At 39.0% G+C, this 23,846-nt stretch overlaps 2 protein-coding genes and 1 non-coding gene across 8 annotated transcripts in view; 1 reads left to right on the top strand and 2 right to left on the bottom strand.

The window, feature by feature from the left end:
• Positions 1 to 632: 632 nt before the first annotated feature.
• On the bottom strand, positions 633 to 7,316 carry LOC103705759 (protein NRT1/ PTR FAMILY 2.13-like). Of its 3 annotated transcripts, none has more exons than XM_088708761.1 (5): positions 6,088 to 6,229; positions 5,797 to 5,858; positions 5,467 to 5,684; positions 3,351 to 3,931; positions 633 to 1,866 (listed from the first exon to the last, which is right to left on the bottom strand). In XM_088708761.1, the coding sequence occupies exons 3-5, from the start codon at positions 5,605 to 5,607 to the stop codon at positions 1,044 to 1,046; spliced, it is 1,545 nt and encodes a 514-aa protein (XP_088564887.1). In that variant the 5' UTR covers positions 5,608 to 5,684; positions 5,797 to 5,858; positions 6,088 to 6,229; the 3' UTR covers positions 633 to 1,043. The 3 variants fall into 3 exon arrangements, with proteins under 3 accessions (XP_088564887.1, XP_088564886.1, XP_038985915.2); XM_088708760.1 differs by having other exon boundaries at positions 6,124 to 6,222; XM_039129987.2 differs by lacking the exons at positions 5,797 to 5,858; positions 6,088 to 6,229 and adding an exon at positions 6,598 to 7,316.
• LOC148700465 (small nucleolar RNA SNORD36) lies at positions 884 to 946 on the bottom strand. The gene has a single exon (XR_015972492.1). It is a non-coding gene; the product is annotated as a small nucleolar RNA SNORD36 (small nucleolar RNA).
• A 6,297-nt stretch (positions 7,317 to 13,613) lies between the features above and the next one.
• Positions 13,614 to 23,846, top strand: part of LOC103705698 (MAP3K epsilon protein kinase 1-like) — a 34,883-nt gene continuing 24,650 nt past the window's right edge. For 2 of the 4 annotated variants that reach the window (XM_088708758.1, XM_008789516.5), the window contains exons 1-8: positions 13,671 to 13,967; positions 14,047 to 14,157; positions 14,252 to 14,386; positions 18,115 to 18,135; positions 19,381 to 19,454; positions 19,585 to 19,675; positions 19,756 to 19,839; positions 23,443 to 23,544. Coding sequence is in view for 2 of the 4 variants with exons in the window: in XM_008789516.5 (XP_008787738.3) it covers positions 14,098 to 14,157; positions 14,252 to 14,386; positions 18,115 to 18,135; positions 19,381 to 19,454; positions 19,585 to 19,675; positions 19,756 to 19,839; positions 23,443 to 23,544 (567 nt within the window). In the remaining 2 variants the exon portion in view is untranslated. Of the gene's footprint in view, positions 13,968 to 14,046; positions 14,158 to 14,251; positions 14,387 to 18,114; positions 18,136 to 19,380; positions 19,455 to 19,584; positions 19,676 to 19,755; positions 19,840 to 23,442; positions 23,545 to 23,846 lie in introns of all 4 variants that reach the window. The other 2 variants (XM_008789517.5, XM_088708759.1) reach the window with 2 other exon arrangements.

Genomic DNA, 23,846 nt, shown 5'->3' with positions numbered 1-23,846 from the left:
GAAGAAACCCACTGTATGTACAAACAAATCAATCGATGTGGTGGTAAAGTTCTGAATTAATTCTGTTTTGCAGGCATTATTAAGGCTCTGCTCTTGCAAGTTCCGTGGAAGACCAGTTATAGTTCTTGACTTCCCCGGTAGATGAATCCACTAATTAAAAAGTTTTGACTCTACAATCAGAAAAACAACTTTAAGCTGCTTCTGTATTCACCACTTATACGGCTGCCAAGGAGAAAGCTGAAGTCAAGGAACCATTTGGAATGACAAATGTCACAACAATGGTTTAAAAATTCTTATCCACAACAGTGAAAAGCATTTGTGAGTAATTTTTAAACATTAAAGCGAAATATGCCTCTACTTCTAAATTTTTATTTTCTGTTCATACCTTGAATTATCTTTTATCAGTTCTTTTTTCAGTAGAATCTTTTATCAGATTCTACAAGTTCGATTCAACCTAGATTTTGTTGTGTCTTGTAGACTTTCCACATGCTACTGGTATGGAAATGATGCAGTAGCCAAAGATTATTTTCTTTGTATCTTTTTGGTTTTTTTTTTTACTGATATTCTTTTATGGAATGCTGTAATGTATGTATGGTGCATTCATGTCACATGCATAGCTCATTGGACTACCATTTTTCCACTTTAAAATGATATATTCTCAATAGATTACATAGCTGCTATTGGAGCAATATATCTGACCCACATGAAGCACTTGCAGCCCTCTATTATGATTCTCTTCTTAGAGCGAGATCATATCTGGTCTGACCCTTTCTTGGCAAACTTCAGAATATTTCTCCTTGGACCTGGCTTTTTCCTCAAATAATTTTATGTCACTGCTCCATCACACATTGAATCCATGAAATTCCCTGCATATTGTTATTGGATTGCTCAGAAAGTTTTAACTTCAATGAAGCTTTAGTTGCATATTATATCATCATCATTACAAACACCTCTACATCCTTTCATCACTAACTTCTGCCATTTTCTAAATAATGCTTCAACTCCCCTCTCATATATATAGACCATACCCATGTCCCAAAGATTTATTCTTTTACGGATGACAACCCCTTGTAACGGTAGTAATGGGCACACACAAGGAAATAAAGCACATTCACCACTCCCATGATAGCTATGACATAGTAGTAGTAATCCACTCTACCGATATTAATGTTGTTGTCCAGCCAGCTTGCCCGACCGCCGCCGCCGGTGATTTTCTTGACGACGCTCACTAAAAAGCTGCTCAAATAGTTAGCCCCAGCCAGGCTGCAGAAGAATAGAGAACCTGCTAAGGTTTGCATGTGTTCAGGGAATTGCCTGTTGTAAAACTCCACTTGTCCTACTGCATTGAAGCCCTCCGCAATGGCAGTTAAAATAAGCTGCGGCGAAAGCCACAGGACCGACATTTGCATAGCCCTGCCATGAGACAAAGCTAAGTCTCTTCTTTTGCGTTCCACCAAGGCTGCAACCACCATGGATAAGCTAGAGATGACCAGTCCAATTCCTTGTCTTTGGAGAAGGGTGATCCCGGTCTCAATTTTTGTGATTCTTCTAGCCATGGGGACAAAAACCTTGTCATAGATAGGGAGGAACAAGGCTAGAGCAAGCAAATTGATGGTGACAACAGATCCTGGAGGAATTTGGAAATGTGAACCAAGGTGTCTGTCCATCTTCATGGCTTGTAACACTAAGAAAGTCCACTGCTGAGCCATTGCCACAAAGCATATGATGCCAGAAAACCATATCGGCACGATACGCATTAAGCATTTTACCTCCTCAATCTGCTGGATACTGCAAAGCCTCCATGAATTTATTGTACCATCTGGTTTTATCTCGCCATCGCATTTAACTGCAGCTTTGTTAAGGAACCTGATGATGGATAACATTACCGAACAACACCATTTCTCTCCTCATTAGATTGATAATATAAATTTATATTGTTGATCAATACACAAGTGTGTTTCTTTATTTATGACTTCATATGTGATAAGAGTTAGGTATTTATCATGCTTTTGTTGAATTTTATCGACACATATTTCAGCTCATATTTTCCATAGATCGACATTTCTTATTCAATTTTTTTACATGAGATTAATATGGTCCAGATTGAACTTTTAAGGCTTTTTTTTGGCACTTTTGAATGGTTTGATTAAATTTAATTGAAGATTTGTGAGTATTGTTGGGATTTCAAATGAGATTGAATCTGCCAGGCTGAGAATTTAGAATGAGGTTCGTTAGAGTTTTATGAGGTCATTATAGAACTTAGAACTCGATTAAAGATTTATTGAAAAAGAAGAAGTGCGAAAAAATACTATGTCAGAGGTTTGTAGTATCATTGTTGTTATTTATGTTTATTAGCAACTGTAGTTATTTTTAATGTCTATAGCATTTAGAGTAAAATAGACAGAATCCTCTGTCTATGTAACTGAAAAATCTTGTGAGACTCCCACCATCTAGTAGGTCTACTAGGTTGGGCTCCTAATCAGTGACTCACCCTAGGAGTTTTCCCATATTTTTATATGAATCATATAATGTTAGAAAACATGATGTACTAGCAATGTCTTTATGATATTGTAAAACATGGTGTCCACCTTTTTGTGTGGACTATAATATGACTCCTATCTAATAAGAAAAAAGAAAAGGGCAAGAATTTTATTGTGGTTAGATCAACAATTTACTTACATAATGCATTGGATGTCATGCATCAGAGTGTGTCCCCTTCTTTTTGTGCATGTAATTTTAGCGCCTATGTTATCGTAATAGCAATAGTTGCATGGATAACTATATAGAGGCATTCTCAAAGTTTATACAATAAAATATGGTTATTTAAGAAGAAGAGAATGCAGGAACTAATGCATCAATTTAAGGGACCATACATAGTTTCTTGATTTAAAGGGAGAAAAAAATTGAAAAGTAAAAGGCCCATCGAACTCAGCTAAATGTCATGGATTGTTCTGCTAATCAGAGTTGATAGGCTCTTGCCTATTAGACATGAAACCTATTGGGTGTTGGCTAGTAGAAAAACACCACATGTTAGCATAGTCATACAAGATGTATATATGTTTCCATACCGATGATTCGTATTAGTATATGTTATTTATGTAATACCGGAATAAGAGATGAGAATAAGATTTTTTTTCTTCAAATCTAATTATTGTGCCTTGAAGATCTCCAGGGAAAGCATGATGGAAGAGATTAAGACTCCATTTGGGATTAGTAAAGGACGAGTGAGGAGGAAGATGGGAGCTACCTTATTCTCACTAGTGACTTCTACTATGAAAGCTACATAGCATTGATTTTAGACTTAAGCTTATTTAATGCTCACTAGGATGAGTGGAGGGACATAGAGTTACCTGAATTGCAAACTTAGTGGAAGCTTCATGATTCGGGCACTTGGAGTAGGAGGGTTATATAGCACTGATTCTTGCTGCTGAGCATCATCAGGAAATGGGAGCTCAAGTTTTCGCTTCTTGAATGAGGCAACAAAAACTCGAGCAATTCCAGAGAAGACACTCCCCTCAGGGGGCACATAGACATATAATCTAGTGCCCATAAAGAACAAAATTATTGAGAGGAGCATGAGGACTGTTGGTATGCCAAAGCCAATGGACCAGCTGATGCTATTTTGGATATAAACAACAACAGTCACAGAGATCATAAAGGCAGCAGTAGTGGTGCCATAGTACCAATTGAAGTAACTATTGATGCCCCTTAACCCTTGCTCTGATGTCTGGTCGAATTGATCGACACCGAAGGGCAAGCTGCATGGCCGTATACCCCCGGCGCCAAGAACTAAGAAGCTCAAGGAGATGAACAAGATGCTCAGTTTTGCTTTGGATGGCCTCATGCATTGCCCTACTTGGTGGGCCAATTGGCTACAACTTTGTCTTTGCAGTTGTGGAATTGAAGCAGAGAGAGTCAAGGCCAGCATTCCCTGAACATAATTAGCCATAAGGAGATAAGAATTTCTATTCATAAATTTTGCTACATGCCGCTATTTCAAAGCATAAGCCATCAAAAGTAATATAGATTAGAAATCTCATATATCTGTAAACATGAATTAGCCTATAACATACAATTCATACTTCTTCTTTTTCTTTTTTTTTTTGAGAAATTCTGTAGGAGAACCACCTCTAGGATTTGTACTTGATATATATCAAAAGAGAGGGAGGGTGCCAACTAGCTAATAATATAAGACTACTTAGATGCTAGTTGTCATATCGGTGTGTCAAATGGGATAATTGGATGAGGATGCCAACAGGTTGACTCAGTGAAGATACCAAGTGTTGGATACCAGTTACCTGGTTTGGATGCATTATTTGTCTTCACATACTCTCATCAGCTACTAAACAATGTTGCTTAGGAAAAATAGTATGTTATTGTGAGGCTTAATGTACATGCACATATGTAGATGAATGTATATGCGAATGTGTATATATAAATATTGATTAAACTACAAAGATTAGCTTAATATTCTAACTATTAAGGCTCCATTTGGGAGAGCTGTTGACAGTAGAGCTTTTGAAAGTAGAATTTTCTGAAGTGGAACTTTTATAAAAAATTGTTTGTTGTTTAGTAACTACATTTTTAAAGTGTTGTACCATTTTAATATATATTTGGTAAACAAACTAACAAAGTACTTTTAGTATGACAAAATAACCTTAAAAGACATTACATTATATTATGCAACAGAGCATAATAAAATATAATAGATATTAATACATAAATATATAATATAGTATAATATTAGTGTAATGTAATATGATATTATTATAATAGAGTAATATAATATTATTATAATATAGTAATGTAATATTGTATACTATAGAATAATAATTTAATATAATATTAAATTATTTAACACAACATATCAATGTATTATGATATAATATAATATAATATTATATTTATAGTATAATACAATAAAAAATATAAAATATTATAATTATTAGCGTAAATTAATTTCTCATAGTATAACAAATTTTTAGTTGTGTGATAAAATTGGTTAAACAATTATTAAAGAGACATTTTGTGTAATTATTATAATTTATCATGGGTATTTTGGTCAAAAAAATAGCTTTCCGACCGGGCCTAAAACTGATTTTTCGGAAAGCTCCAAAATGGTGCTTCTTCCAAAAAGCTGTTTTTAGCTTTTTGAGAAAGCTAAAACAGCTTTCCGAAATTTTTACCAAATACTCCTATTTCATCTAATAGTACTTTTGGAAGGTCAGAAAGTACTTTTTGGCCTCCAAAAGCTTCCTCAAATGGGGCCTAAGATTAGCTGAAAATATGTGTACATTTGTATATCAAGAAAAATGAAAAATAAACTAACAAAAGAAAAAGAAGAACAAGAACAAGAACTGGAACCTCTGATCTGGTCATCTGTAAATAGTTTTGAGTTCAACTCAAAATTAACCAAGTCGAATGTATTCAAGGTACTACTCGTGACAAGATTTGGCGAGTTCTTACCAAGAGAGATGCAAAACAGCCATAGGCTAGGGTTCGGAATCTCCCCCAATAAGCATCAGAAATGAAGGCACCTATCAGTGGTGCAAAGTTGGTTGTCCCAAAGAAGATGTTTGTCAAGTTTGCTGCCTCCACCTGCTCCATGTTGAAATGGCTTACCAGGTATACCGTCAGATTTGCTGTTAGCCCAATTGTTGCCACCTTCTCACATGCTTCATTCCCTGCAGAGGAAAAAAAGCATACATATGCAAGAGCCTCAAAACAATTTTTTTTTTAACAAAATATGAGTGTAAAAGGCATTAAACTCTTCGTGTACAGGATCGAAAATATTACAACTCTACAAATCTCCCAAGAGACTCAGGCTCATAATCTACTCGGGTTCGCAGACCAGCCACCTGCGATAAGCTCATTAGATCTTAGACAAACCAAGTTCAATATAGAATTATAAAAAATCTCCAAGTTCTACTAATCTAAACTGTTTATACAATTTTTTTTCAATTTATTTTGTATTTTTTTTCCTTTTTTCTTTTTTCAAAGAAAAGGATGGGCTGCTATGGGATTTAAAGCCAAAAGAAACTAGAAGTAAGAATTAAAAAAAAAATCGCAAACTTATTAACATCTAACCCAAAACTATATGAAGATCATGTGAACTTCACACACAGGTCATGTTCAGCTTAATTGGTAAAGTCGAAGATGTGCCAAGCTTGATCTTGCCCTTTAGGATCAAAATCAGTTTCACGTCAAACCTGTGTATATCATGGTTCACGAAGGTTTGGATACACACACACACACATATATAATTTTTGGATACATATTTACAAGGAATTCTTGAAATCAACCAATCAACAGCTTACATTAAGATCCTTTGACTGTTTTAAGTTTTAACGTACGGTTGACGGGTTCTATTCACTGTACAAGGCAGTAGTTAATTTTGAGCTTGAACTGCATGTGTTTGCATTAAACTCCATCCTACCTCGATCTAAACTTGCTTGGTCTAAGAGTATCACGCTGTTAGAAATAGGCTCACCAAGCTTAGGCTCAATCTATAGGAAATTAACGACTGAGATATAATCACGAGAGAGAGAGAGAGAGAGAGAGAGAGAAAGGAGGAGGGAGAGAGTGTGAGAGAGAGACCTATGACGTAAGGCATGCATTGCCATCCTCTGGGCTTCCTGTCGACCACCTCCCGGTTGGCTTCTTCCACCTCCATGGGTTCAGCCGACGGCGATGCAGTGAAGGAGGCGCATTTCCTGTACATCATCAGTCGTAGCCACCAGTACTTCATCATCATCGATTCTCTCTCTCTCTCTCTCTCTCTCTCTCTCTCTCTCTCTCTCTCTCTCTGTGTTGATACCTCCAAATCCTGCTGGCCTGCTAGCTATCACCTTGGCAGTCCTTTGGAATCAACACCCTCAGGCTCTAAATAAAAAGAGTGATGATTCTGCTGATGAGTGAAGCCAAAAGAGCCAATGATGGCGGAGGACCACTTCAGTCATGCGCATGGTCATGATCTGAAACCCTTGCCTTCCGATATGGCGGATTTCTTTTTCCACCCAAATTGACTACTTGTGGATTCTTTATGCTGACTATTCCTTTATCAGCTCAAGTCGGGCAAACCTTCTTTATCCCTTTGATGATCACTCTGTACCGGGAAATTAGAGGTCAGTTCTAACAGCATGGTGATTTTTGTCCTCTTCTTGCTCAATGGATTGTACTCTAGGGCAGGTCTTGCTAGGACGTACATTAACTCTAACAGTGAAAGGAAACGAATCCAAAGACCCATTTAATGGCATCCTTACAAACTATAGGGTTGTTGGGAATAAGGTTCCAAAAGCCCATTAAAAGCCATCCGTAAGAGAGGGGCCTGCAAAATATGGTTGTCATTGTAAGAGAGCCATTGTGACTCTGATATGTCGACCTGTGCACTCGAAGCTTCAAATGACTTTTTTTTTTTTTTACTTTTTACTTTTGACATGAAACGAGGTTATCGTTGTCGCACATCTCTCAAAGGAGGAGCGACATGGATGCTCCCATGACTCCTTTGCATGCCTAAAAAGTAATGGCATGGCCTAGATTCGTTGCATGGAATGTTGCCGACCAAACCGGCCAACCAATAACAGCATACCATATGTGCTTGAATCAACCTACATCAAAACAGTTAAAATTTATTTAAAAATACAGTTATAGCTGCATATATTTATGAAGCACGTTGTTAGACTGTTATAGCTCGTGCTGCATATTTGAACATTTAAGCCACGTTTGATGGTTGCGTCCATATTTTTTTGGCAATGGCTTCACCTCTTCCTTCTATATATATGAACAAGGTGCAGGATTTCCGAGGACCTTCAGGTGTGTTTATTTTCCTACTGCATTTCATCTTCTACATATAGCTCGTAATCTCATATCTCCAATGTTTCACTAAAACTCGGTCAGACTTAAGCATCAGAGGATCTTCGACAACTTTCAGTATATTTTTTTTCTGCTGGTAGGTTGGACCTCTAATTCTGGACAAACTATTCGAGCAGTCTAGTCACCAGTTCATCCTGCTCTATCGGGCTAGATTCTGCCAACCACAGTAACCTTATGATGGCAGACCCTCCCATTCTCCGTTTAATGTCTTCATAGGACGTTTTTTTACCGGATTGTTTTCTTCTTGTTTTGTTTAGTTTCCCGCTAAAAGAACTCTTATACTCTTATGTGATGAGGTTGTGGGCTGGGTTATTTGCTTCCTATCTACAAAGTAACATCCGTTATTTGCTTTAAATAATGACCATTATAATAAGCCAACGACTAAATGATGGCAGTTATTTAAGTAAGTATTATTTTTTCCAATGAAATCAATAATTATTATCCTAAATCGTTGCAACTTTTTCTCATTAGTCTGGTGTCCGTGGATAAATAATGCACCCTATTTAAAATCATCGGGAGACCGAGGTAAACATAGCACTCTGATTTAAGGTTTTTTTCTTATTTCACACAGTTGTCTCCTTCCAGTATCTAGGACAATTTAGCCGGCCTTTACTCCAAAATTCTATAATCTTGTTATACGTTTACATTGCTGGAATCTTATATACTCGAATGCTTCGGTTGGGTCAAGTAGGGGGTGGTGTGGAGAGAAGGTCACACATGTGGACATTAGTTTTCATTGGAGCGCTATAAACCTAACAGCTTAGATTTATTTGCGAGTGTCGTTGTAATATTGTTCTAACAACAATGGTTCAATTTGTCTAGGGTTCATGCGGATTTATGATTCAAAGTTTGAACGGGATTTTCTGAGATACGACTTATGCACTATAGAGTGCGGTACCATAAATGCCAGTCTCCTTCATCCTTGAAACGAGCTGTGATCGTGCTAAAAAATAATTGGACATATTTCCAACATAAATGAAAGCCACTTGAGAACGATATATGTTGATTATGCACGATGGTACAAAATTCTGTGATACAAAAATTGCACCGTATAAGATCCATACTCTTTAAAAACCAACTCAGATATTATCTAGTCACATCCAAATTAAAATCATCTAGATCAATCCCATAATCTAACTTGGTCCAAGCAAAGATCTTTTGAGGTTTCATCCAAACTTTTTTTTTTTTGAAAAAAAAGAAAGAAGAAAGAGGATGAGAGTCGTATCCTCTCTTCTCTAGGAGCATGTGTGGTACAGGTCCTGTCTTCCCTAATAATTTCTTATCCATCTTATCCTATTCCTAGGGCCTAGGAACATATATAAGGCTTAGCAGCAGCAAAATACAAGATATGCTTAAAAAAACTCAACATATGTAAATAAGAGTTAACCAGAAGAATCTTTTTATGTATGAATAGAAAGAAGATAAGGTAAACAATCGTGGAGCTTTCCTGCTGGTCCTTTTAAATTGCCATTGGCCTCAGTTCTAGAAAGTGGATCAATGGCTACCTAATTGTGGAGCAATCTCCAAAATTTATGGCCGGCGATTCCTTCCTCTCCCTCCAAATCACAAGCCTACCCCCCTCCCCTCCCCCTCGTCCCTTTCCTCTGGTTAGTGTTGGTCCCCTCTATTGGATTTTGACCCACATGACTAATCGTGGGTGGTTACTAGATGATTATAGTAACCCAAAGTTATAACTCTCTTATCCTTGATGGAAGGATAAACTCATGGATCTCACCCACTGCCTATAAAAAAGAAACACAGAAATCAGTCTCCATCACGGGTGTTATTAACAGGAGTAAAGAGGGAGAAACAAGTTTGATTGGTCAGATTATTCAATGGATCCAAGTACGCTATTCTTCTATGATTGTTTATGATCCTAATTATAGTTTACACCCTCATCACCAGATTTATCAAATCATTCTTCATTAATGTGCAGCATTAATTACCTTACACTCCTTCACCTTGCTTTATTCATAATTGTTCTTGATATCGCTTATCGCATGTAACTTTTAACCTTAGCACTCATGGCACTACAATCTTGAATTATGTTAGACACTGATTGCATGATTTGTTCGATGAATGAATTAAATATAAATTACGTTAATATTGTAATTACACAATTCAATACCAATCCAAACAAACTATACCCAAATTTAGAATTTGTATGGTATATGTATAGTCATAGCTTCGTACTAATTGATAAAATGTTATAGATTGATTCTTTGAAAGGTGAATTAACCCATGCTTGAAATTAGATCCGATTTGTTTTTTTTCCATTATTATTGTTCATTTAGAAATTTTTCTTAATGAACACTTTTGTAGAAGTTCTGCAACAAGAAGCACTTCATCTTACATATTGTTTGGAATCACATAACAAAAAAATAAAATTTTGTGATTCCTTACATACAAGTATCATTTCAAGTGGGTTTGATCAAAATTTGGTTCAAATTAACTAGTGTTAACCTAATTTTATTTTTATCCCGTACTCTTGTTATAAATTGGAAATTGTAAGGCACTTGTTCTTCTCATCTTAGGATTAAGATGTATTAGGATTCACTCTACACTTCAATAGAACAATTTCAATACAATAAGTTGTCATATGCTTGATTCCTGGAGACCAAGATGGTGAAGTAGCACTCTTTTTTATTTAGATCGCCTAACCTTCATCTCAAGCTTCTTCAAATTATAAAGTTTTACATTTAGAATTTCCAACGCTTGCCTCCCATTCTAGAAAATATATTCTGAAAATACAACCATACCGAGCAACCAAGTTAGAACTTAAAATATTACAATATCAAATTAAGATAGAAACCAAATTTCTCAATCTTCATCAAAACAAGCTAGTCAAAATTTTAAATTTAAAATCAATATTACCAATATATTTTTGCTGCCCTCATCTTCCATTCTTTTGAAAACAATTCTTCGAAGAGCCGCGAATGAATGCAATCGTACACGTAGGGGTACAAATGGGTCAGGTCGGGTCGGATCTACCGTTACAATTTTTGACCCAACGGATCATTTAGAGTCGGATCGGGTCCATGTATAACTTGGACTCAGCTCAAAAAATTTGGGTCCGGTTCGAGTTAACCCATCCATGACTTTAGAACTTGTTTGCACGTCCATGGGCTGCGGCCCGCGAGCTCAAATAATTTTATAGATTCAGGTTGGGTCGGATCGGATCGTAGGATTGAAAATCTAAAATTACTCAAATTTCAAATGGATTGAATTGGATCTGAATTTAATAAATCTAAACCTAATTTAAAAAATATAATAGATCTAATTTTAGGATTCGATCTGACCTTGGCCTGGCCCCATGGGTCTTCCAACACGGGTTGAGTTGGGTTGTGGGTCAATTTGGCCCATTTGCAGGACGGCTCATTATATTAAACATTCAGTACACAAGTTGTTAGATTACATTTTTAATATGTATCCACAGCATCTCTGAATGCTTGCGTTTTTTGAAATGAATACACCATGTACGATTGCATTCATTACTTTTTATTTTGATATTCTCAATGATCGCACGAATCTTGACCACCCCATCGTAGGCTATTTTATAAGGCATATTGACGGTTGGCGAAGTGTTCGGATTGTATCCTTCGCGCGAAAGAATTGGGTGATCTTCTTTCGCGACGTCAGCCACTGGATCACGCCTCACGCAGATCTCAAAGCAGTAAAATTTTTTCATCCACCTTCACAGATCTCGAAGTAGATATTGCGTGATTCAACGGTTTACGTTGCGAAAGAAGGTGAATCATTCTTTCGCGCGAGAGCAGGTGGGCATGATGACATATCTAGGGGTCCCACTCTACGGTCAGCGGTTGCGGCGGAGGGATTGTACAGCTATGGAGCTCAGCATCAGACGGAGACTAGAGGGGTGGCAGATGCATACACTCTCGATGATGGGTAGGATTACTCTGGTTCGCTCAGTTCTTACCTCGGTTCCTATCTATCTACTTTCCAATACTCTCATTCCAGTTACAGTCCTGAGGTCTCTTGAGCAACTGTTCAGGAACTTTATTTGGGGGAGATGCAGTGGCAGGGGGGGTATCCATTTATTGTCCTGGGATGTTGTGTGCCAGCCGGCTAGCTATGGAGGTTTGGGGGTGCAGTCCCTAGTGGCGACACGGGAGGCACTGATTGCCAGACATGCAGTTAGACTTGTGCTTGAGCTAGAGGGTATGTGGTCCTCGCTGATGAGGGCCAAATATGGTGCCTTGGTTCCTGGGATGCGAGCTGGTCGTCACCATTCTCCGATTTGGAGGGAGATTTGTACTCGAGCAGGGGTGGTACTTCCAGAGATTAGATGGATCATAGGCGATGGTCGGTCTATTGATGTGCTGGAGGATAGCTGGGTGACCGAGATACCGATCTGTCGCATGCCGACTATGGTTGATGTGACGAGTTTAGATGGCTGCAGGGTTAGCGAGCTGCTGACATCAGAGGGGGCCCGATGGAGGGAGGAGATGGTCCGGGAGGTCTTCGGGGAGCAGCTGGCGGAGTCGGTTTTGTCTCTTCCGGTTCCCATCGACGGGGGGGGGGGGGGGGCGACAGGCTAGTATGGGGTCCGACGGGACGGACGCAAGTGCGTGTCAGAGATCTCCGTGCACTGCTCGGTAGGGAGCCGGCTCGTCAGATTGAGGGTGGCTGGATATGGAGATTGCGGATTCACCCGCGAGTGGCTTTATTCATCTGGAAGGTGGCCTGGGGCTGCCTTCCTACGAGGAGTCTGTTAGCCTCGCGTGGCATGGCGGTCTCTCAGTGCTGTGAGGAGTGTGCAGATAGTGAGGAGACGATCGAGCATGTTATCTTGCACTGTCCCAGAGCCAGAGAGATATGGAGGAGATCACCGATCCTACTACCCGACTCGATAGTTTCTGCGCAGGATATGATACAGATGGTGAGAGCATCCATGTCGAGCCCCCGATCTGTGGAGGTAGGGATTTTGGTGGCATACCTGTCCTATCACATTGGGTTGGATAGGAATGCCGGACTATTTGAGGGGAGGAGGTCGTCCCCGAGGAGGGTGGTGGATAGAGCGACGCTATCTGCGAGGGAGGTTTTTGCGGCTACTATGCGGTTTTCTTCTGGGATAGTCAGGGACATCTGGGGTACTCTCCACGCTGCTTCAGCGCCCCGTTTTGCCCTTGTTTCCTGGGTACCCCCACCCCTTGGCTATCTCAAAGTAAACTTCGACGGCAGTCGGTCAGTGGATGGTGTGGCTGGAGGGGTTGGTTTTGTGGTTAGGGACCACCTTGGCAGGATGATAGCAGTAGGAGGACGACGCACGCCTGGACTCACAGTGGTTGGAGCAGAGCTGCGGGCGGCTTGGGAGGGATTATCCTATGTGTGGCGAGTACTTGGTGTGGAGCGGATCTATCTTGAGGGAGACTCATCTGTGGTTGTCGACTGGCTTTGAGGGGCGGATCGGTTCGGGGATGGCCATCCCCTTATTCGGGAGGCTCGGAGGATGGTGCGGTTGATGCACGATGTTCAGATAGGACATGTGTTCAGGGAGGCGAACAGGGCTGCAGACTGGGTCGCCTCTTATGTTGCCCGGCACTCCGGTGATTTTACCTGGACGTCTGATTATGACGTTCCTCCTTCTTTGCTCTTTTTACTTTCTCGCGATTTAGCAGGTTGTACTCACGTTAGAGTTATATGAAATGAGTAGCCGCTTTTACCAAAAAAAAAAAAAAAAAAAAAAAAATACAACCCGAACCAGTTGGCGAAAGGTAAACGCGGACAGCTGTCCATCATCTGGCAGCATATTTCGCTGTGCCGTTCTTTGCTTTCCTAACTCGAGCCCGTCGCTTAAACAACCGTCGTCCTTGAAATTCCGAGACCCCGCGGAGGAGAGCGAGAGACCCGAGCCCCGATCTCTCCCCGAACCCCATCCCCCCTGGGGAAGCCCCGCCGAGGGCTTAAATCCCCTCCCAATCTCCCGGCTCCCTACTCGACGAACCCTAACCCTAACCCTAATCCCTCGCCCTCGTCGCGCATCGATTTCGCTCTACTCGGCCTCCCCTCGCCCTTTTTCACCACTCCCCTCACCTTGAAGATCCAAGAAATTGCAGCGAGTTCTACCAATGCAGGTGATTTTGCGCATTTCCTCGTTTCCCCATCAGAACGTTGCGATCATTTTGTTTCGAATGTCTTCCTCCACTGTGACAGGGTCGGGAGGAGTCCAATTCTAGGGTTTGAAGCAATCTCGAGGACTCGAAGATGTCGCGGCAGGCAGCCGCCTCTCATTTCCACAAATCGAAGACGCTTGATAACAAATATGTGAGTGTTCTGGCGCGATTCTCCCAAAACTTAGCTCCCCCCTCCCCCGCGTTCTTTTGTGGGTTCATGTGCATTTGGTTTGTTGGTGATTCAGATGCTCGGAGATGAGATTGGGAAGGGAGCGTACGGGCGCGTGTATAAAGGTTTGGACTTGGAGAATGGAGACTTTGTGGCGATTAAGCAGGTCTCGTTGGAGAATATCCCCCAAGAAGATCTTAACATCATAATGGTAAGTGCTTTCTCCGTCTTTTGAAGTGCTGGTTTGTAATCATCTTCAACTTGTTAGCATGTCACAAATGTATATTCCTATTGTGATGCTTTTTTAAATCATCTCTATTAATGCGATAGCTAGAAAGCGAGGCTATATGTTTGTCCTCTATCCCACATTTTTATTCTCTTTTCTTTTCTTGTTTCTTTTTTATTTTTTTGGCAAGAGCTTAGCTTAGAGTGACGTTACAATTCCACAATCTTCTGCCAGAATGCAGCCTCCCATTGCTTTCGACCACATGTCCCACTACGTTACGATGTTGGTTGGATTTCAAGGTACTTTGTACCTCATTTGGAATAGGATAGGTTGACCCCTTGCTGCAATGATCTGCAGTTGAGAATATGGACTTCCTGTGGTGTCACTTGCCATGGGCTTCTAGTAGCTTGTGTGGGCTTCTTGAAGTGACCCTCTTCAAAAAGGTGCTTGCCACTTGTTTGAGACAATTTTTTTTAATGGTATTATGTTACATTAGTAAATAGGTGCAATAGATATTTTGTTTCTGGATTATGTTTTGGCCGTTCCACTTGACGCCAAAATTTTTGAACCTTGATGACGAAAGTCTGAGAAGACAAAAAGTGAGTTTTTTGATGAATAAGGACTTAAACTCCAAAATGACATTAAATCCTTGATATACATGGAAAGATCTTGTTATATAGAAAGAATTTGAAGCATGTGTCAACATACGATCCAATTATATGTGTATTTTATGGCTATTTAGTAAACTTCAATTCAATTATATGTGTATTTTATGGATATTTAGTAAACTTTTAATTAGTTTACTAGTGCACTCTTATAGTAACATATGTGTATGTGTGTGTGTGTGAACTTTAAGCACCAAAATTATAAGCTACCATGTGAGACATTAATGAAAATAAAAGAAGTATTGAACATGAAGCTACGAGAACATAATCTGTAATGGATAGTACTGTACTCATAATTCGTGCTCTCCATAATAATGCACAGTGCTGTAAAAGTTGGTTGCTTGGACCACCTAGACTGAGGTCTGCTCTTGGCTGCACCTCATAGATCTTGGCGAGCCTATATGTAATCTGATTCCCTAGCAGTTATCCGGGTGGTCTGTTAGGCCAATATAGGTTAGGTGACACGTGGACAAGATGAGCCAGTTTTGGTAACAGGTCTGGGGCGAGTTAGGTCATGTTGGCTACACAAAATTCAATGGGTTGTTTTATGAAAACCTCCTCCTGAGACTTCGTGCGCTCTATGCCATGCCCTAACATGAAAGAACAGAGCAGATAATAAAAAAAGGAAGAGGAGGGTGCTGCATTTGTGCATCTAATCGATGGCCGACGAGACTCTGGTAGGAAGGTGGGAGGGGGGGGGGGGGCGATGGATAGTGAATGCAGAGGAAACATTACTATCTTAGTCTTAGCGAGTCTTTTTCAATTTTTCATTTTCTACCTCTTGTTTTTTTAAATCATCCTTCTTTTTCTCCATCTCCTACCTCCTAACTCCATCACATTACTCAGTATACTCGACAAGGCAAATTTCTTCACCGAACCATGCTGTTCCCTTGATAATTAAGGTAAAAGGCGACCCTTGTGGATTGCTGAGGAGCTAATGTGGCTTAATAGGGTGGAGCTGTAATATAGAGACGATAGCAACAAGATTGAAATTGGTTTTTGTTTTCCAGATATGCAGATTTACTCAAATCTTTATTTTACTCCAAATGTTTATATTGAGAATGTGTGGCATAAATTGAACAATCAAGGTGTGTTCTCAAGCCCATAGGAAGAGAGATGGAGGAGTAGTAGGAAGAGTAATGATAAAAACTAGGAAAAACTTAAATTTCATGAAAATTTCAGAGAGATCTGAATGCTCTGAAGTTTAGCCTACCCTGTATATATTGGTCATTATGGTTCAAGCCATAAGAAACTAAGGCATAACTGAAACTTGTTTTAACTAGGCTATCCTTGTTCTCAGATCATGTTTTTGACTGAAGGAAGATTGTTGTGTTGTGAATCTTGTTTTAACCTTTGTAGGCCTTGATAAATTTGTCTAAATTTAAGCATTTTTTCCTTATAATATGGTGAAAAGATAGATCAAACTGTGACACCTAAAATCATGCATAATTTAGTTGAGATTGACACCGGATTTCTACTTATGGCTCTAGAAAGCTATGGTTGTAATTAAATATCATAATCAGAAAACTGAAATTTTAAAAAAAATCTAACAAAGATTTATCCAGATCTTTTTGATTACTGTTTGCTATATCCAGTCCTTCAGTTGTGTGGATCTTTCCATACATCAATATGTTGTGCAGATTCATACAACTTTAGATTCTAACCATCTGATGTTGAAGGCCGCTTAGGATTTCCTCGATGTCAAATGATTGGATGGCTGTTCTAATCTTTTGTTGTAAATTACGAATCACTTGATTTGTTGCTGAAGGAAGCGGATCATATGATCATTTGAATCAACGTCAAAGGAATCCGGAAACTTGTGCTTGATCCTGATTCTCTGTTTATAGCATGACCTTAGCGGCATGCACCTTGTGCGCTTTGGTTCTTCATCAGTCTGACTATTGACCTTTCAAGATGCCAGGTGGTTCTTCATCATTAGCATTTTGACCAGTACATCTATAATCATTACATTTTTGCGCATTGAATCTTCAATTAAGGTCTTTCAATGTGGTAGATCTCCATATTTCAAATCTTCATCTGCAAGTGTGTTTTTTCCCTCACTGCAAGGAAAGATAGAATAGTTGAAATTCGAAGAACTTCTATCATCTTCATTGATGCGACAGTTCATCAAATGCCAATCAAGATTTTCTTTTATATTGTTGAAAAGTGGTGCATATGTTGACATGATGCTCATGTTTTTGAAGTTACAACATGGCTTGTTTCCCACAGAATTGCCATCACATGTTAGGATCTTGCTACTTGCACCCCAAATTAGTGTGGAGATATTTAATATGATTGATCTCCACAAGGCTTTTGTTTGAAATTTATTTTTGAATTTGAAACTTTTCTTAAGTTATACTTTTAGATTTTTAAGAAGAAAACATGTGGGAAAGAACTTAAATCTAAGGTGACTTCTCAAGGCAAGAAGAGAAGTAAAGAATAAAGAAAAAAGAGGGAGAACAAGCAAACAGCTTTTGTTAGTTTTCCAAGAACAGATATGTTCTCTTACGGGAAGGCCTGGCTAACATATATGTCACTCATAGAACTGAAATCCTATAAAACCAGGACTTTGTCTGAACCAACTTTGAATATCTAATCTGATTTTAGTTTTTTGCATCGTATCATAAGCCAGTTTAGATGAACCTCTTGTGATTCTAGTGTTTATGGCGGGTAGGTCTCTTTTCATCAGGACACTGCAAAACCTTAATAGAACCCTTAACATTGGGAACTATAAAACCTTAATAGAGATCAAACAGTTTGCTGTAGACTGATTTAATTCCTCCTTTGTGTTGGTTGCTCTATATCCTACAATTATTTCTATTCATGTTTAGGCTTTATTATTTGCATCTTTAATTTGTTTTGTATAATTAGAGTATAATGTCATGCCAATGATGTTTTTTGGGTTATTAAGCAATGCTGATCTGTTCTACATTTAAGAATTGTTTGTTATTTTAATGCTTATTACTTGGGTTCCTCTAATGTTTCTCACAAACCTCCTTTTCCTTTTCTTCCAAACTCCTTGGTGTGGTGGGCACATTCTTACTTCAGCAAGAAATTGATCTACTAAAGGTAATCCATTTAGTGCAGTCTTTTCTGGCATTGCACTCGTCAATTCCATTATCATGCATTTATTTTTATTGTGTTGCTTAGATATATTCTTACATATTTGGCATTTGTTTATATGTTTGAAGTAGCAAAGCTTCAAATAATAGTTTATCGAACCAGGTGCGGTTCACCTCGTATCGAACCAAATCGGTGCGGAACTGGCACGATTTGGCCGATATTTTAAAAAAATGCCACGAACCGCTCTGAACCGGGCGGTTCAGAGCGGAACTGGGCGGTTCAGAGCGGAACCGGTTCGCCCCCCCTTCCAGAAGGCTTGAATTTATGATCCATCGAACCGGTACCGTACCAAACCGGCAACATACCGAATCGGTATAGGTCCTAGTACCGATTTGGATAACCTTTCAAACAATCTTTAACATGAGATTTTGGTGCAATGTTAATGTGATGGTTCAACACAGGTAAATAACTAGCACTAAGGGAAGTGGAAACCTTATATTTCAATGTTAGAAAATGGAAAGCTTCTGGATGTCTGGATTCATTATACTGCATATTGCCTCATGTTTATATGTCAATGCTGCCAAACTATTTATATTTTTTAAACAAAATTGGAGAAATCGGTATCGGGCACCGTATTGGTTCTTTGGCGGGACGACTCGGTTCGGGCCGTGCCGGGCTCGTATCGAGAGGGACCGTGGGAGAGAGGAAAAGATAGAGAGATCGAGCCTGGAGGGAGGGCCGGAGGTGGGTGGCGGATGTCGATGGAGTGCCGGAGGAGGCCGGCTTCTGCCGCGGGAAGCGCGGCCGCTGAAACAGGGGCCAACCGCGACCTTAAAAAATTTGCGATTTTTAAGTGAAGTCGGTAAATCGCTTGCCGACTTCACTTAAAAATTGTGATTTGTCGACTTCACTTATAAATCACAATTTTTTTTAAGGCCACGGCCGGACTCTGTTTCGTCCCGTGTCCGAGGCCGGCCTCTGCTGGCACTCCGCCGGCGTCCTGCCTTCTCTTCTTGCCTCCCCCGCTAGCCCTATCTTTCTTTCTCCTTCTCTGGCTCTAGCAACGGATTCCGTTTTTTGGCCAGAATCGTACCGGTGAGCCACCGGTATGATTCGGGACGGCCGGAACCACCCTGCTCTTAAATGCTTCTAAATTCCAGCTGACTGGAGAGCAACAATGCAAAAAATTGTTTCGGATACTGCAGGATGCTTCTTCATATTCCTAATTTAAGCTGTTGATATTTTTTGCAGAATCTTAACCACAAAAACATTGTGAAGTATCTTGGATCTTTGAAGACAAAGACCCATCTGCACATCATTCTTGAGTACCGCCCTCTCTTCCCTTGTGTATTTTATCACTTGTTGCAGCAATTCATCAGTATTATCTGATATTAATAAAACAAGTAACATTTTACAAGGTGCATATTTTTCATTCATTTAGTGTGGTCAATATAGGTATGTGGAAAATGGCTCACTTGCTAACATTATCAAGCCCAACAAATTCGGTCCATTTCCTGAATCATTGGTAGCTGTTTACATTGCTCAGGTGTGTGTACTGCAGTATATTTCTTGTTTAATCCTGCTTGATTAATCCTCATAGCTGAATGCATTTCTAATGATGCACAGGTTTTGGAAGGTTTGGTCTATCTGCATGAGCAAGGTGTAATCCATAGAGATATCAAGGGTGCAAATATTTTGACCACCAAGGAGGTAACTTTGAACTCAACTTAGATTGTCTCGATTATGTAGGTGATCCTTTTGACTTCCTTTTCAAAACATGTCCTATTCAATTCTCTTTTCAATTAGGGATTTATTTCTTTCTTAATATGTTAATTGCTTGATGTTTTTTGATATTTGCATCTATTTGTCTTGCACCTCTTCTATATCTGTTTGTAAAAAGAATCTATTATAAAAAATTACTTAGTTTGTTTCCTAAGTTGATTATTTTTGGGTGTAAAAATTTTGTATAAATTGTTTCATCTTGGACTTTTCTTACTCTGGATTTCTTTATTACTTAGTCGAAGTTTATGACACTATTTCATCTATCGACCTATTTGTCTTTGCACATGACACACAAATAGACATAACCTATCTATATCCATCTGTCAATTATCGTGAGTAGTTAATCTTATTTTATAGGAATCCTCATCCCTCAGCAGGATTTCATCTCTCTCTCTCTCTATATATATGTATCTATTTGTGTGTATGTCTATATATACAGCATCATATCTACTGCTAACTGTACACGTGCTGATAACATATGCATATATGTAAATATACATATATATGCATATATATATATATATTTGCAATATAGACAAACATATATATGTGTATGTGTGTGTATAGTTGTATATATATAGATATATATGCGTGAGTATATGTACACTGACACACATCGATACACACACGCTGACACACATCGATACACACACTGACACAAACACACATGCTGACACGTATCAATACACACACACTGACACAGACACACATATACATATAGATGTGTATATATAAAAATCTTTATATATGTATGTGTGTATGCGTATATATGTATATGTATCTATTTATGTATACCTATTTAATGTATATGTATAATATATGTGCACAAGACATGTTCTTATGTAATATATTTATGTAATGACTGTATTTGTTCATGAGATTTTGCTGACATTGTTATGCCTTGTGCCAAAATGCATGCTTAGCTATCCAAAATGATGCTCCGTAATGTACATCATGTTTTATATATTTCAGACCTATGTGAACGAAAATTCAGGTGGCTTGGGCACTTTCTAACCATTGATCAGAGGGAATTATTTGTCTTGTTTAGGATTAACATTTTGTTGCTGTGACCTCTCAATGTGTAGGTTACAGGTATCCCATATTATCATCACCCAAGCATTTTTCCTCAAGATAGAGTTTGAAAGTTTGATTTGAAGAGAATACATAGCCGAAAAATAAAAATTATGCACTCGGATATCATGTTAGATTTCTTGGGCAATTAACATGGAAGCGCTAGAAAACTATCCACTTTGCTTGTTGTGAAAGTATTCTGAGGTTTTGAGAAAGAGAGATGGAATGGAATGTGAGTGCATGAGAGAGTAATAGTCAGACAAAAATAAGGCACACAAAGGGCCGATGGACATAGGCAATGCCCTTTTGCTGTAGAGAGAGAAGAAGCATAAGGAACAAGAAGAGAAGAGTGGAGGTAGATTCCATGAAAATTCTATTAGTCAATTGAAACAAGTCGATTCCAAATGGAACCCTTCCAAGATTCAACTAGAAAGAGATAACCTGGCCCAAAAAGTAAAAGGATATTTAGGACCACTCTACTACAAAATCCCTGAATGGGATCTCTCACTTTGAATCTGTTGGCTCTTAGGAGGTTTGGCATGGTCCAATTGATCATAGTACCTGCCAGCTGTATCTAGCACTGTATCATCGACCCATTCCTCACTTTCCTATAGGGGTGCTATCCGGTTAGGCCGAGTCCAAGTACCTCCTCACTAGGACCTGTGCCCACTACATATCCTTGGACCCATGCCTAACCAACAGGCTTACAAGTCTGATCGGGCTTGGTTGAGGTCTAGGTAGGACATAGGTTTGGTTACTGCAGGTACTAGTGAAAATAGGAGGAAAGGGACCCACCAAGGTTGTGCACATCTTCTTTTCCTTAGTACTAGGAGGGGACAGGTCACATTAGTGAGGGCCTCCTCTTTTTGTACCTGCTAATCCATAGGAATGATGGTGGGCCTAGTAAGAGCCTGCCTTCTCTTCACCCTTTTGTTTAAATATAAGAAGAAGAGGGCTAACAGTTGGTGCAATTCCGGTTGTGTGCGGGTCACCATGCTGCAAGTCACATTTTCTTGATGGTTTCAGTATATTCCCTTGAAATTTCTGGACATATGTGGTAGGGGTGTCAAGGGAGGCTGACAACCCACTAACCCAATCTGAATCTGACTCGAAACGTAGGGTTTAGGTATGAAAAAAGATTCAATAAGCTATTAGGTTGGGTTGAGGTTCCAAAATTGGGCCTGAAGGCTTATTGGGTTGGGTTTGGGTTTAGGAAGATCCATATCTGAAAACTCAAAACCTGACCTGAATATTTATATATACACAAATATATACACACATACACACATAAATATATAAATACATACATGTATACATGCCTGTGTGTGTATCTATCAGTTTTTCAGTTTAATCATAAAAGAAAAAAATGGGAGTAGTGCAATTGTAGCCATTTTATTCGTCCAAATTTTTATCCATGTCATTTTTATTATTCTTTTTACAATGTATTTGTTTTTATTTAGTAGTTATATTGAACTTAATTATCGTAGGATGTTTTTTGTTTTTCATGTCTTCTTACATGGACCCTAAGGTAATAAAAGCAATAGTTGATTAAATGACCATTTTTATATACAAATTTTTATATTGTTTGTCATCATTTTCGTGTTTCATAGTTCATGAGCTAGTATTTTGGGTGCGTAAAATGATTTTAAAAAAGGCCAAAATGTGTATCAAATTCACTTGTTAAATACTTGATTTCCACATGAAACACGAACCAAACCTGACCTTTCTTTGGTCCAACATTAGGTATGGGTATGAATATTTAATTGGGTTTTGCACTGGATCTAACCAATCTATTTGGGTCCAAATGTGGTTATTGCTGAACTCGACCTGAGTCGGACCCACTGTCACCACTATATATGGGGTTATTCTGTGCTAGGACTTAAGTCCCGGCGGGACGCCCTGTAGGATATTGGGATGGGGTACCATCCCAAGTGTTGGGATAGGACCATGCCGCCCTTGTCGAGCGTCCCAATCGACACGTCTTGGGACATGCCCTGTTCCAAGCATCTGGATGGGACGGGACGGCGGCACATCCCTTTCCATAGGAAAATCAGGACAGCCCCATCCCAGGGGATTTAAGACCTTGATTGTGTTTATATGTACATCTTGCAAATTCCAACTTGTAGGTACACATTGACGGCATGCATGCACCAATAGACGGAGGAATTGAAGAAGGCACTCTTATTTTTTAGCATCGGTATCTGCTCTTGAAAAACTTAGTGCATCAGCCATTTGAATGTAAACATTCAAATTTAGTATTGTTCACCTTTCATTCATTAGTTCTGTCATTAGTTCTAAACTTCTAATGCTATGAAATTTTTTTTCTTGCATTAAGTATTCATTTTTTTAGGTTAACAATAGAAAACTTTCCTTATATTTTTTTCAATCTTTTTAAAGCTTGCTTTTTTTTAAAAAAATTCCTTTTAATCATTCTGATCTCTTTAATAAATATTCTTTTAGGGTCTTGTTAAGCTTGCTGACTTTGGCGTTGCGACAAAATTAACTGAAGCAGATGTAAACACACATTCAGTGGTTGGAACCCCATATTGGATGGCCCCTGAGGTAACATGATAAATTGCATCCTGGACATCTTTACTTTAATCTGATTTCTATCATTTTATAGTATATAGTGCAAAAGCTTTGCCTTTATGGTATCCTGGAGATTTCTTTACAGCACATGGAATCAAACTTCTTTAGGAAGAAAAGATGGTGACAGTTTAAAGATAGATATCTATCAACACTATTTTGTAGCACTATGAAACTCATGTTTTTTGATGAAAGTAAAGAAATGAACATCATTGCGTAGATGAATAAGAACAGAATACAACTTCTTCCTTGATCAAGGGTTTAATCCCGGTATTGGT

This window comes from Phoenix dactylifera, chromosome 12, assembly GCF_051530095.1.
Source record: "Phoenix dactylifera cultivar Ajwa chromosome 12, Ajwa_hap1_PhDact_Kaust_v1.1, whole genome shotgun sequence".
Classification (NCBI taxonomy): domain Eukaryota; kingdom Viridiplantae; phylum Streptophyta; class Magnoliopsida; order Arecales; family Arecaceae; genus Phoenix; species Phoenix dactylifera.
The sequence above is the reverse complement of the archived record's forward strand: the minus strand, read 5'-3'. Positions and strand labels throughout refer to the sequence as shown.